Below are 15,124 nucleotides of genomic sequence, written 5' to 3'. Positions count from 1 at the left end.
TCCTCATGTTCCAAATTGCTGATTTGATTCTCAGCCTCCTCTACTCTGCTGTTGATTTCCTGTAAATTATTCTTCATTTCAGTTCCTGTAGCCTTCATTTCAAATTGGTACTTTATTATGTTATCGATTTTCTCAGTTATTTCCCTAACAGTCTGCTTAAACATCCTTATAACCAAAATTCCAAACTCTCTGTTAGCTTGCTTGGATCTATTTATATTTAGTTCCTCTTGTAGAGATTTCTTCTGTTCTTTCCTTTGTGACATCTTTCTTTGCCTCCGTATTTTGGCTGCTTTCAGGTGTTTGTTTCTATGTAGTAGGTAGAGCTGCTATGTCTCCTGGAATTGGTAGAGTGGCTTTGTGTCATAGGTGGCCTTAGGGACTAGTGGCTCAGCCTCCCCAGTCACCTGAGCTGGGCCTTCTAGGTGCTCCCCTGTGTGGGCTGTGTGCACTGTCCTGTTGTAGTTGAGCCTTGGTTGCTGTTGGCGTCACTGGGAGGAATTGACCCCCAGGCTAATCAGCTGTGAGGAGCAGCTGCAACTACAGCCAGAGAGCTGCTGTGTTGGAGACACCCCTATGGAGCAGGAGTTACTTCAGTGGAGCTTTGGTGTTCACCAAGTGTGCCCCTTGAGTGTCACTCGTGGATGTGGTAGGGTTGTAATCCAGTGTGGTAGAGTCTTATCACCAGGTGCACTGTCTCTGGGGCCTCCGGGGAGGTGCAAAGTCAGCCTATGCCAGTGCCTTGCCCAGGGCCACCCAGCATGAGCTACACAGCAAACTGTAGTTGGCTGCTACTTGTGCTGGGCTTGCCACAAGGAGAGGCCAAGCTATGAGCCAATGCAGGCTGCTGCTAGTGCCAGGCCTGGGGCCACTTATCAAGCTATATGGGGCCCACTGTTGCTTGTTTGAGAGATTTTAGGGAAGTCCTAAGCATGAGGCTTGAGAGGCCACTTGCATAGAAAAGCCCCTGGAAATGGCCTGGATGAGCTGCAGGTGGGGAGGGGCGGGGCCTCCGGGAATCACGGGGCGGGGCCAACGGTGTGAGTCAGGTGCTGGCGATTCAAACATGGCGCCTGCCTGCCTGCTGGCTGTGAGGACTCGCCAAAGGAGCAACGGCCTCCGCCAGCTCTTCTGCCTGGGAGGAAGCCGCCCTCCAGCTCTCACCCCAACTTCAGGCAGGTTAGTTCCTCCCCAAGTGTCCCAGGTCTTTTCAGGCTGCTGCCCGGCGCTGGGCTCAGAGGGAGCGTCCGAGTGAGTCCGTGCCGGGCCCTTTAGAGGAGCTGCCGGGGCTCCCGCAGCCTCCGCGACCCTCAGGGACAGTCCCTGCTGGTTTCACAGCCCGGAGTTGTGGGGACGTCTCTTCTGGGCTCTGGAGCCCTGGGCTGGGGGCTTGCTGTGGGGCTGGGACCCCTCCTTCCTCCAGGAAAACTCCGACGCCGAGATGCCCTCCCAGGTTTCAACCGCGGCACCAGGTGTGGGCCCGCGGCCGCGTCTCTGTGATTCAGCCCCGATCCGCCCGCGTCTCCGCCCCTCCTACCGCTCTTGGTGCTTCTTCAGCTCCCTGGTTGTGGGGCTTCTGTTCAGCCAGATCTCAGGAGGCTCTGAGTGATGGCGGTTCTGGATTTTAGTTGTAATTCTGCTGTGGTTGCGGGAGGCGGCGGGTGCAGCTGTTACCTACGCCGCCATCTTGTTTTCCTCCAGATTTTAAGACTTTGAAACGAGGTAATAATAGCTCACATATATATTGTCCTGATTATGTGCAAGAACTGTTCTAAACACTTTATATGTGTTAACTTATTCAATCCTAGTAACAATCCTATGAAATAAGCACTATTATTTCCCACATTTTACAAAAGGGAAAACTGAGGCATAGAGGTTAAATAACTCACTGAAGGTCACACAAGCAGTTTGTAGTGGAACAGGGATTCCAATACCGACAAATCCACCATAGTACACTACTATTCAGATGACTAGATTATAACATCATTCTATCATGAAAATTGCAGAACCCTTCATCCCACCTCTGCTCAGATGTGGTTGCCAGGCCTGATTCACTTAGAAAACAGACATCCAACAACCTCAATTATGGGCATTTTAAAATTTTAAAAATGAGAATTGCAAAGCAATTATTGAATTTAGGAACAGTTCCTCTTTTAATCTCAAATTCCAGAGATAGTGTTCCCCTCAAATCATTCTTTTGTCCACATTTTTGCAACAGATTGATTCTAATGAATAACATGCATTTTCATAATGCTCAATACTTTCTAAAAGTGCTTTCACATGGATTAATTTTCACATACCCAAACTACTGGCCTACTTGGTATCTGGCTCACGTGAGGTACTTGTCATATTTTCCACTGAATTATAAGCAGATTTCCCCCCCAATTACGTTCTGTCTAGAAATAAAATTTATTCCAAGGTCCCTGTGAGAGACTATCTTAAGAAATTTACATGAGCCCCCTTTACTCCAGTCTGGAGCTATGTCACTTTTTCATATTTCATATTCTCAGCACAACAGCTGAGAATTGGAAGACACAACACTAGCCAAGTCAGTTTAGAGTAAGTTCAGAGTAACATCCAATCAACATGGTTACCTACTTGGATGTTAGTAGCCATATCTTCTGGAGATACTGTGTGTTGTGCCACAAGATCTTATGGCCTATTTCTAACTTCATTTTGTTAGGCTTCCCTTCTTTCTACTCGGTCAGTTGTAGAGAACTTTGACTTAAAAAGAAACTTTTACTTTCAGTAGGTAATTATATTGTAGAATATACTGTCAAAAAAGATATATGTTGCTGGAGTTGTTTATAATTGGATAAGGGACTTTTTAAAAAAGTGCTATACATAGACAACCAGAGGTAAAAATAAACCTTTATGTTTCCCTCCCACAGAGAGTAAGATCTGAGTATTCCAAGCACATTCACCCTAAGAATTCAAACCAACACCCAAGCACATTCTCAATATACAACTATGGTTTATGATATTTTACCTATTATGTTAGTTTATCTTATGAACAATAAAATCCAGTTATTATTTCAAATGTGCAGTGTTTAGATTTAGAAATGATTACAAGTACTGAAAAAAAACCATGAATTAAAATACAGTATTTTATTTTTTCTCACCTAAAAAACAAGCAACCCAGAATTAAGATATACATAAACTTCTCAAATTTATCCCTAATAAAATTTTGAATATTTATACAATTTCTACAGAAACATACAGTGTATCAAAATCTGCACAAATCAAATTTATAAAATGTGTAGAAATGCATAGTGATATTATCAACTTACAAAGCAAGGATATGGGAATTATTTCCAAAGCAGCCTACAGTAGAAAATAGTCATTATGGCAGCAGCTTCTGATGTGTTTTTTTGTGTTTGGTAAGGTTTCTGATTTCAATATAGAGAATCATTTTCATAGAGTATCTTAACGAATTGCACAAAATACCCATTTAAAATTTACATGCACAGTTTATGTGCCACCTTTCTTAGGCCTATGCATAGTTAACAAGGTTATAATCTATTCAACAAGAAAAATGGAGCCTATTTGCAAACACACAAGTAATTAAAGTACCAATTCTCTTACTTTCTTTTTTGTAGTTGATTTATTTTGCAATTATATAAGCATATAAATGTATTCCTTTTTAAACATCCCTAGAGATGAATGAAAGTTAAAATGGTTGATCATAGATCAGTAGCAAAATACAAATAGACGATTCAAAATTATAAATAAAACCATTTAGGATGTTTAACTCTCCAAATTTAAGGACTAAGTTTGGGAGAAACAGATTTGTCAGCTTTTCTTTTAAACAAATGTAGGGGTTTTTTTTTGTTTTCTTTTTTAAGTTTTAATTAAAAATATTTCCCTCTGGCAGTAGTTTCATTGTAATGATATCATGATTACAGGATCAAAAATGCTTAATTTACTTGCCATTCCCCAACTCATGTTATTTTTCTCTCCACTTAACATAGCATTTTTATATTTTGAGTAAGAAAAGACTATTTATTTAGAAATTAATTAACCATTTAACCATTTTCAATTTGGAGTATTTGGTTTTCCTATACTGTCTTAATAAATGTTCAAATCCAAACAAGTATTCTTTTCACTGGAAAAATACTAATAGAAATATACTTCCTAAAAAAAAAAATTAAAGATTAGGGAACTCACACCTAATCTAACAGAAAGAAGTTCATATTTGTTAATGAGCTGCATTTTTTAAATAGCCTTTTTTTCATTTAAAAATGTGCAGGGAATTTCATTTGGATGAAGATATAAAGAAACTTCCATTCACTCCTGGCTTGAAAGGTTGCACAGCGTAGGTTATAATGCAGGAGCTTTGTAAGGCTTAATCTAACAAGGGCTTGGAAATTCTCACCTCAGTCAGAATGAACCTTTGATGTGTTTGTTTACAGCAGTGTTTTGTTGTTTTCGTTACTACTCCTCCCAATTTCAAGATTTCAAACAGAATTATTTATAGTTTTCTATTATAACAGGTATTGGGGAAACGTAAATTCCAGAGGTCAGTGGACAATTTTTCTCTAGTTGGTTAGATCCCTTTGCTCTCTTAGGAGTTGGTATTAACAGAGGGCAGTGGGAATGCAAGCAAGGAAGGAAGGGACTTAATGCCATACAATCTTCAATCCCTATGGAAGAGCCTTGAGATGTTTCATGTTATTTTTTTCAAACCATATAACATTCGATTTCAGAGCACATAAATTCATTTCTGAGTACTAAAAGTATTCCTCATACTGGTGACAATTCCATCTTTACCATCCTAAAAATTTCATCAAAAGCTCTTGAAATATATACTGAGAAATGAAAGAGGCACTAAATGTGTTGAAATTCACCTTTCAAAAAAGCAGCATGACTGTGAAAGAAGGCCACCTTGGCTAATAACCTGTGGCAGTGCTTCAAAAAGATGTGAAATTAAATAAAGACACAACAGGTTGATAATCACCAAGTTATATATGAAAGTCTGGTTACTCCAACCTTTTTTCAAGTGTGTTAAAAAAAAAATCAAACTGCCTTTCAGACCCCTGAGTGTAATCCCAAAGAAGACAACAGTGCTTCTAACTCTGTTCTAAACAGAGCTAAATGCACAAATTACCAACATCATCTTAAAACAAAACAAAACAAAAAGATGTAAACATCTACAAAGTTTAAGGTAAAAGCAGTTTTGTAAACAGTAACTGCAGATGACAATGTTATTGTAAAATCACAGTTTATCAACGTCCTTCGAACTGATCAGGAGGTTCTGGGTTTGGAGCTGTACAGAGTTAATAATAGTTGCAGCAGGTTTCAGGCAGTTTTCAGTCCTGTGAAAATTTACGTGTCAGTAGGTAGGTTATTGGTTTCTTTTATTCTTTCTAAACACTATGGATGTTATTCATTTCCCACTTCTGCGTCGTTTTACTGGAGTCACAATTGGAGAGGAACACTTGATGCAGCATGTCAGAGCGATCTAAGCACTTTCCAGAAGGAATGTGAGTAAATCTGTGCAGATTCTGGAAAACACAGGGAAAAGTAGTTTTAAACTTGTATTTCTTTGATGTCACTGACATTAGAAAAAGCCGTTATTTGGCTTTCATACAAAGTTAATTCAAATCAGTAGGTTGTCTTTTCGTTTTGTTGATGGTTTCCTTTGTTGTGCAAAACTTTAGTTTGATGTAGTGTCATTCGTTTATTTTTTTTGTTCTCCTTGCCAGAGGAGACCTATCCAACAGCATGCCAGAGAATTTAGTGCCTATGTTTTCTCCTAGTAGTTTTATGATATTGGTTCTTACATTTAAGTTTTTAACCTATGTTGAGTTTATTCTTATATATGGCTTAAGAAAGTGATCTAGTTTCATTTTTTTTGCATGTACCTGTCCAGTTTCCCCAACACCGTTTATTGAAGAGACTGTCTTTGCCGCATTGTATATTCTTGTCTCCTTTGTCATAGGTTAATTAACCAAACAGGCATAGATATATTTCTGGGCTCTCTACTCTGTTCCAATACAAAATAGTCACGGAGGGTAAAGTACAGCATAGGGAATGTAATACTATAATAACTATGTGTGGTGTCAGCTGGGTACTAGACTTACTGGGGGGATCACTTCTTAAGTTATATAAATGTCTAACCACTATACTGTATACCTGAAACTAATATCATATTGAATGTCAACTGTACTTGAAAAACAAAAATGAAAATTGGGGAAAAAAAGAGAGATAATTCAAGCAAAACAGACAGGCTTCAACCAGCCAACCAACCGTACATCAGACTTCAGATTTCTCTTGACCGTCCATCTTCTAAGTGCTTTTATTGTTTATATAAGTACATATGACTTGTAAGTTATAATGTACTACTGGTACTTCAGATTCAATGCATACAAACCTAAATTCATTACCTTCCCCTCCAAACCTATTTTTCTAGTTCCTACTCTGACTAATGACAGTATCAGCTTTCCAATCCTGGGGATCAGGCATTCCTGCGGCACCTTCCCTCCCGGCCTCCCTCCTTCCTGTGCAGCAGTCCCTGAGGGGTGATGTTCGACGTCTCTGGTACACGCCCTCGCCCACCCTGCCGCACATGCCTTAGGCTAGCCATCATCATCTGTTGTAGGTTTCATCATATAGTTCAGGGCTTCTCAGACGTGGTCCTCAGATCTAAGATTGCGTCTGTAAGGTCAAAACTATTTTCATAGTAATACAAAGACCCCATTTGCCTTTTCCCTTGTATTGACATTTATGTTGATGGTGCAGAAGCAATGGTGGGTAAAAGTTTTTGGCAAAAATTAAGCAGTAATACAAAGCTGTGCTAGTAGTCACATTCTTCATGGCCACACATTCACGGTTCAAAAGAAAATGCCAGTTTCACTTAAGAATGTCCTTGATGAAGCAGTAAAACTTATTAGTTTTATTAAGTCTTGATCCTTGAGTATATTTTTAAAAATATTCTGTAAGAGGAAATGGGAACCATGCATAAAGCACTTCTGTCTAGTGAAGTACCACGGTTATCTTGAGGGAAAGTACACATGCAATTGTTTGACTTGAGAGTTCAACTAGCTGCTTTTTTTCATGGCATGTCATTTTGACTTGTAAGGTCAACTCATAGTCAAGCTATGATTATTCAAACTTGGAAGATCGTAACTTAGTGAACCAATATTTTCCCAGTGAGCAATGCATGATGTTACAAAAGCTGACATGGGTAAAAAATCCATTCAGCTGTAAGACAGACCAATGGGTTTTAACGTAACATAGGGCAGAATGTTCACTTATATGGTTTCATATTCTATACTGCAAATAACTTTTAAGAAACTACCACTTACTGACTTGTGTAGCATTGAAGAATAGCCACAATTATCTGAAAAGGTATTAAATTATTCCTCTTTTCCAACTGCATGTTTACATGAGGCACGATTTTCCTCATATTCTTCAACTAAAACAAGTCATTTCTATTGAATGCAGAAACTGTGTGAGAATTCAGCTGTCTTCTATTAAACCAGACATTAAAGGGACTTGCAAAACTAGAAAACAATGCCATTCTTCTCACTTTTTTGGGGGAAAATAGTTATTATTCATTGTTATTTATATTAACATGCAACAGGGCTAGTATTAGTTTTACATAAATTATAAGATAATACATAACTACTTGTAAAATTTCTCAGATTTAATTTCCAATTCAGGATATATTGTTAGCCATAAACTACATAAACAAAATCTGTCTGAGGAGAGTCTGAATAGTTTTTAAGAGTGTAAATGAAATCCAGAGACTGGAGAGTTTGAGAACTCCTGATAAAGCTTATCGGTCCATACTTTACAATGTTTCCAGAATTATTTTCCTAAAAGTATCCACTGTTTTCTATCACTGCATTCCTCAAATAATGTCCACTGCTCTCCAAAACTTACAAAATGAAGTTCAGTGTTCTTTCATATGGAGGACAATTTAGGGATACCAAACTAAATGTGATTCCTAGAATTTTTCCACACACTTTCATGCCATGCCTTTGCTCACCCATTTTTCTTATTCATCCTCTATGGAAAGTCTTTTTATACCTCAATGAGACTGGTATAATGATACTTCCTATATGAAACTCATCAGAAATAATTCCTCCTATTAATCACTCTTCTGCTGTCTTATGGCACTGTGCTTATTTTAATTTCTGCATTTTTCCCCCTTCTCTGCTATTGTAGTATAAGGTACTTTAGCTATTTTTTGAAGTCACTACATCATTGGGCCCCAGTACACAACAGGGGTGGTCAAAGGTAGGTTTAAGTATACACTTTTGTTGGTTATTAGTTAAGTTACCAGCCATTGTTACCTAAAAGATAAGTCATAAGTAAGGATATAAAATAATAACAACAATAATAATAAGACAAATAATAGACATAATACAATAATAAATAAATAATAATACAAGAATAAACTGTGTTTCCCATACTCACAACTGTAAACATACTTTTGCACACCCCTGTATACTTAGTAATGTCTGATGCACAAATATATATTCGGTGCTGTGCCCTTTAAAATATATAAAATATGTACATTCCATTTTTTACTTACTACTTCTCACTTACTGCTATTATTCACTTATTGTGGAAATAAATGCTCTATTCTTCAGACTTATGCTCATCTTCTCCTTCCTAACTTATAAAAAAAATCAGAGACTGGCACACTCACCACTTCATAGTAATTATCTATGAATGATGATGACTGGGAACATTAAGCTGGGTCATAATAACATACCTGCATAGCAAACAAGTGCTTGCATGATAGGGTATGATAACAACTATTAAATGAGTAAATTAAGTTGAGGGTTGCTTGGTTCTTTCAGTTTGGGCAGCTTTTCCAACTTTATGCTTTAAAATAAATTTATTTTAGCCAAGTGCATACTTTGAAAATTATACATAAATTCATTAATATGTTGGAATCCTCAACTTGGCACAGAACTCTGAATATTCACAGCTAAAATAGAAAAACTGTTCCCTGCCATAGGGTCAACTAAATAACTATGACCTTTAAAGGAAAAAAACAGGCAACATTTATCTAACTATTGTATTTAGCAAAGAATGATGAGGAAGTAGTGAAGGCCTAGATTTCCAAGTGTTATTTGTGTGTCTCTACCGCCACCTGCTGGACAACATGAAATACAAACACAATATTTTTTATGTATGTTTATCCTCAGGGAACACTGATTTTCCCAGGTTACTGAAATTAGTGGAACTTCGTGGACATCTTGTGATCTCATTACATGACAATATTTGCACCAGGGAATAAAAGTGATGATTCATTATGGAACAAAGGAGTCACTAGTGCTCAGGAAAACAAATGACTAAATGAGAGGGTAATGCAAGTCAATTTGAATGCAGGTTTTAAGATTTATTCCACGTGGTAGGTGTTATTAAAATGAAATAGCATATAATTATTATTTCAGAAGTTGAAATACAGAATACCTTGAAGTACTGCCATTCCTTAAATTCATTTAGATTACAGTGTGTAATCATAATTTTTGATCCATCAGGCCCCTTTGTCAAACACTGGTCATACTGCATGAGTTGATTAGCTTCGTTGATTCGGAAAAGCTATTAAAAAAAAAAAGAAATAAAAAATTACAAAGGCACCTTCTCTGCTGATATATAAAAACAAACTCAATGACTATCTTATTATTTTATAACTTTTTTGTATGTTCAGAACTGTAAGTCCAAAGACAGGAATTATATTTAATGTGATGTTAGTGAAAACCCCTACTAACATTTAAAGGATTATGTTCTTTAGCTTCTTAGATACAGAATGGGTCATTAACACGTATTTGTCATGTACCAGCAATGTGAGAAAATAAAAGTGAAAACAGACCTGATGTCTTACAATCTAAGTCAGAGGCAAGAAAGATACATAAGGAAGTAGGAAAATATATTAGGGAAATATGCATTACTGGCAGTTAACATTCCATTCCAACTTATTGGGAGGAAATGTGGAATTCTGAATAATATTTGCAAATAAAATTGTTAGGGAGCTAGGCTTACATAGTTGTACTCATACAAGAATATATTCTAATCTCTTAGACATAAATTCTAGATTGTGATTGCTTACGTGAAAAGCAGTGCTATTATACCCTCATTTAACTAAAAGTTTTAGCACTGTCAGCTTTGTGTTTTGTTTTTTGGTTTTTTTTACAGAATAGTTTATCAAACAAACAAAATTACAAATTGAAAACCAAAGGAAACCCCCTGGTCAATAAGCCCGGCAGCTCTCACAGCAGAACCAATTTAAATACGAAAGGAGGTTATTTACCTGGTTCCCTCCCATCCGGTGGCAGGGTCCCAGTTCAACAAAGCCACCGTTAGTCTTTCCCATGCTATCAATACAGTAAACAGTTTCAAAGCCTCTGATCTAAAAAAAAATGAACAAAGAACCGAATTTAGTTTTTATTAAGCCCTAACAATAAAACAGTTTCATGTTAAATATTACAGTTCACAGGGGAAATCTGGGTATGTGGAATGCCAGGTTATTACTGTATTGTCAGTCTTTGAGTACTTTAGAGCACAGTAGTCATCTTTGAAATAATTTATGGTCTTTAAGTCAACATTGGAATGGGAGTCTCATTCCAACGAAGGGCACTGGCCTATACAGATTTTGATAAAATATCACAGAAGAAAAAAATTAAAGGATACTATTAAGTACAATCTCAGACTCAGAAAATTCATGTGAGTGAGAAGCAAGTAGAGTTACCTAACCACAGTGGTCACAGACACTGAATTTGTAAGATGTCTAGACCAGAACTGAATTTGTAAGGTAACTCTCCCAAATGGTTGTGTGGCTGGCACTCCTGGTAGCTGTCTCCAGGGACCTAGGGGGTGAAAGTTATGGCAACCGGCCCAGGCAATGGGACTTTTCTCTGACTATGGATAATGTAGGTGAAAAGCCAACGCAGGTTTCCATCTTTGAAGTGCACATTTTGTGTAAAAATAACCCTTTTCCTTTTTGGAAATATGTATCTCAATTATAAATTACTATAGTATTTGGGTAAGATATTTTATCCATTCGGTCAGTATATACTGACTAAGCACCTGTGACAAAAAGCTTTAAAAGATACAAGGAGAAAGCAGCCATGGTCTTTGGGACCCTCATGTCTGAAGAGCACCAGGATGGGTGGATGAACATGCAGAGGAAGGAGGCTTTCACGGAGCCTCTCCCGCCGCCTCCTGCAGGAACTCTGAAGCAGCTGATGGGTTTTACCCAGGAGTGTGCAGGGAAGGTTGAGAAGTGAAGTGCAAGGCACTGGGGCCAGGATGGGAAGAGATTAAACCGAAGATGTATTCAGAGTAAGATTGTAAAGGGAGGACAGGAAACTCCATCTCTTTATGCACTCTTGCATTTATTTGTTCACCCAATATGAAGTGAGTACTGTGTCAGGTATGCTGTAGGCTCTGATACACATGTGAACAAAACAAAGATCCTTGCCCTAGCGAGCTTATATTCTAGGGAAGGAAAGACAGAATATAAGCCAAGGCCATAATAGACATGTCTGAAAGTGATAGATGCCATGAAACAGAAAAAAAGAGAGCAGGTCAAGGGTGTGTGTGGCTAGAAGTGTTTGGGGGATAGCAGGGTGGATCTGTCTCACTGAGAAGGTGACACTGAGCAGACGTGAGGTACATGTAAGAGTTAGCCACGCATGCAGAGGGGCCAGCAAAGGCTGCCTGCAGTAAGGAAGGAGCACAGTGGGCTGGAGTGAGTGAGGAGCGTAGCAGGTGAGGCAGAGAGGTATCGGGCCCGCATATGCAGGCCCCAGAGGCCATTAGAAAGAACTTTGCTTCCCTACGGGGGACAAGGGGTGTCACTGCAGGTTTCTAACAGGAGTAATACGATCATTTTAAAAAGATCACTCTGCTGTGTTTACAACAGGATGTAGGAAGGCAAAGTTAGTCTCAGTGAGATGTGGTGGCTTAGACCAGAGTAAGAAAGGGTTGAAGTCTGGAACTAAATGTAAAATGAGAGAGACGGAAAGGGTTCAAAAAAGACTCCAAAGCGTTGGTCTGAGCAATCAGCAAAGATAGGCTGGGAAGGGGGACAGGGAGGTCAACGTTGGGTACGATGAGTTTGAAATGTCTATTAGACATTCAAGTGGAGAAGTCAAGTAGGCTGTTGGATGTACCTGTCTGAGCTCTGGGAGAGAGATTTAGATTGAAGATAGAAACTGGAGTCATCAGCAGGTAGACGGTTTTACAGTCACAAGACCAGACACTATTACCAAGAGAATTCCTCCCTTTTACATAGAAGGCTCTATACTAATTAGGTGTCCTCAGATATAAAGATACCCAAATGGGGTCTGAACTGCCAGGGGCTATGGTCTGGTTGGAAGCTAAACACATTTGCTGGAATAGCACACAGAGATGAAATAAGGGTACAGGAGAAAAGATTCTAAGACACAGGCATAGAGAGACTAGCATAGTGTCCTTTGTTGGCTCCTACTCCCAAACTTGAGATGCTGGAATTCCTTCAGAATGGATCCTGTCCTCTTTTTTCTATCTGTATTTTCTCATTCAGTCCCATGAAACAATCCATCTACTGGTGGCTCCAAACACACATCCTTCAATGTACCTGTGGTCTCTGTTCTGGGCTTCAGTATTACACAGCTTAAGATCTACTTGACAGCTCCACCTGGGCCCTTCCAAAGTCCAGAACACCAATAGGGAACTTGGTATTCCCAACCTATCTCACTCATCCTGGCTACCAACTTCCTAATCTCAATACCCACCTAGTCCACTACTCAAGTAAATAACAAAACTAGATGTCATCCTGGCCCACATCCTCCACATACACGCCCATCAGTGACCTGCCTCCAGATCTCAACTTTGTATGCTTCTCTCCTTCTCTGTCCTCACCACCCTAGTCCAAGCCACCATCACTTCTCACTGAGAGTACCCTGCTGACTTTCTAAATTGTCATCTTTGTTTCTACTCTAAATCCTCACAGCAAGGTGATTAAAAACAAAAGCATAAATCAAATCATGTTTCCTTTCTGTTTAAAACCCTGACTCGGCTTCCCACCACCCTCAGGATAAAAGGCCCCACTCGCCTGCAGCTGCACCTCATTTAATCTGCTCTTCTCTGCTTATTAAACATGCAAAGCATTTCCTGACTCGGAGCCTTCAAACTCCCCATTTTCTTTACCTGGAACATTTCCCTAGCTCTCTGATTTCAGATCTCAGATTAAATATCACCTCCTCAGAGAAGCCTTCCCTAGCCTATCCCTGTGTCCTCTTGACCACCACCTGCTTATTTCCTTCACAGCCCTTACCACCATCTATTGTTATCTTGTTTTCCCTGTTTTTTTGTTGTTTGTGTGGGGTTTTTTGTCTCTCATCCACTAGCATGCAAGTTCCCTGATGAAAAGGACCTTATTGGTCTTGTTTTCTATCTAGAAGAGTGACTGGCACACCGTAGGCCCTCAGCCAGTATTTGTTGGATACATAATTATGCAAAAGCATGCAGACATGGGAGTTCATGGCATGTTGAACACAGTGAAGAGGCAGCAGCCCCACAGGCGGGTAAACCAGAAATGCACCTCCTTACAAAGGCAGGTTTGAAGGAACAAAGAACCGACAACACAGATCAATGCCTTTGATTTTAATTACTTTCAGTTATCACTAATTCACTCACTCAGCTGACAAGCTTTTTGAGTGCCTGTTGTATAGGAGGGTGTCTGCACTAGTTCATTGGGAGCCATGGTGAACAAGCACTTACAGACTGGCTGAGAGAGAGGGAATTTTGAGTGTTACGAGAACTCATGTGAAAACCATAGGACTGAGTCTTTTTGATGGAGTGGGAAAGAATAAGAAAGGCTTTTCAGTATTGGTGATCTCTACGTTGAGAGCAGTAGGGTAAGTGTTGGAATTAGCCAAAAAAGGGAGTCAGACTGAAGGGCAGAGAAGTGTCAGGAGCTGGAGAGAGTGGACAGTGTTTCCGACCAAAGAGCCGTACGTGCAAAGGCTGAGGGCGGGGGGGAACACTCGGTCGGTGGTTAGGGTAGTTGTAACTGCCTGGTGGAAAGGGGGGGAGGTACCAGACGGTTTTCACTGAAACTTTCCCCCAAGAATTCTTCCCCCGCATACATTTTCATCTCTCTCTGCACCCTCCCAAACTCAGTCTCCAAAGACACACACTTTGAGATCTGAATATCACTGACACTTACTTCTCCCCAGTCAACATTTTTGGGTGGCAAAGGGTAGTGTGAGGTGATGTCATAAGCGATTTCTTCCATGAACCACTTGAAACTTTTGCAGTTGTGATCTTCTCGGAATTTCTTCAGCTCAGAGATATCCCCATATGCCAACGCCTTTGATTCGGGACGACTGGCATAGAAGTAGTCTTTATACTCGTCCCACCAAACCTCTACAACTCTAACATAATTCTGTGAAAAAAAATATCATTATGACAAATAAAATTATTTGTAACTTCATAACTAGCTTATCTTAGACATATGAAATATGACCGACATGTAACAAACTTATTTCAATAAGGCCTAATATTTAATTAAACAAATGCAACTGAGCTAATGACTTCAATATGTCAACTGCGAAGAATAAAATCATCACGCAAGTTCAACACAGACCCTTAGCAGCAGGAGCATATCTAGTCTAAGAGAATATATTCTATCCTGCTTCTAAAGGGAGAAATTGTTACCTAGAGAGGGCTTATGAGAGGCTGGATAGACGCTGGTGCTCCTCCTAGAATTCTCCCCATACTACTAGCATATGGAGGGAAAAACCCCATTTCAGAAACCGTCACAAAGAACAACAGCTCTGTTTAGTAAAACACATCTTTGTAAGTGGCTTTGTTGGTCCTCTTACAACTATAATAGGACCATTTTAGCATAGCCCAGAATTAACTGAATATTTTCCCCAGTTGGTGCACTTTAAGAAAAAGTAACTAAGGAACAATAAAACCAGTTGACGCTGTGATAACTGACAAAGATCTAACTTCTAAGGTTTTACTGAATGCTGCGTGTAGGCATGAATATATGTGACAGATTTAGTACATAGTTAATCTAGTTCCTTGGTTTTCTCTATTATGCATCAGCAAACTTTGTCAATAAAGGGCCAGAGAGTAAGCATTTTTCGCTTAGTGGGCCATACAGCTTCTATTC

At 39.3% G+C, this 15,124-nt stretch overlaps 1 protein-coding gene across 3 annotated transcripts in view; it reads right to left on the bottom strand.

Moving 5' to 3' along the window:
- Positions 1-3,086: 3,086 nt before the first annotated feature.
- GALNT7 (polypeptide N-acetylgalactosaminyltransferase 7) overlaps positions 3,087-15,124 on the bottom strand; it is a 114,923-nt gene continuing 102,885 nt past the window's right edge. For all 3 annotated transcript variants that reach the window (XM_087816552.1, XM_087816553.1, XM_087816551.1), the window contains 4 exons: positions 14,171-14,389; positions 10,268-10,366; positions 9,430-9,558; positions 3,087-5,501 (listed from right to left, as the gene is read on the bottom strand). In XM_087816552.1, the coding sequence (XP_087672678.1) occupies positions 5,364-5,501; positions 9,430-9,558; positions 10,268-10,366; positions 14,171-14,389 (585 nt within the window). In that variant the 3' untranslated portion in view covers positions 3,087-5,363. The remainder of the gene's footprint in view (positions 5,502-9,429; positions 9,559-10,267; positions 10,367-14,170; positions 14,390-15,124) is intronic.

This window comes from Miniopterus natalensis, chromosome 4 (genome assembly GCF_054644295.1).
Source record: "Miniopterus natalensis isolate mMinNat1 chromosome 4, mMinNat1.hap1, whole genome shotgun sequence".
NCBI lineage: Eukaryota > Metazoa > Chordata > Mammalia > Chiroptera > Miniopteridae > Miniopterus > Miniopterus natalensis.
Note: the sequence above shows the minus strand (reverse complement) of the source record. Positions and strands in the feature narration are given on the sequence as shown.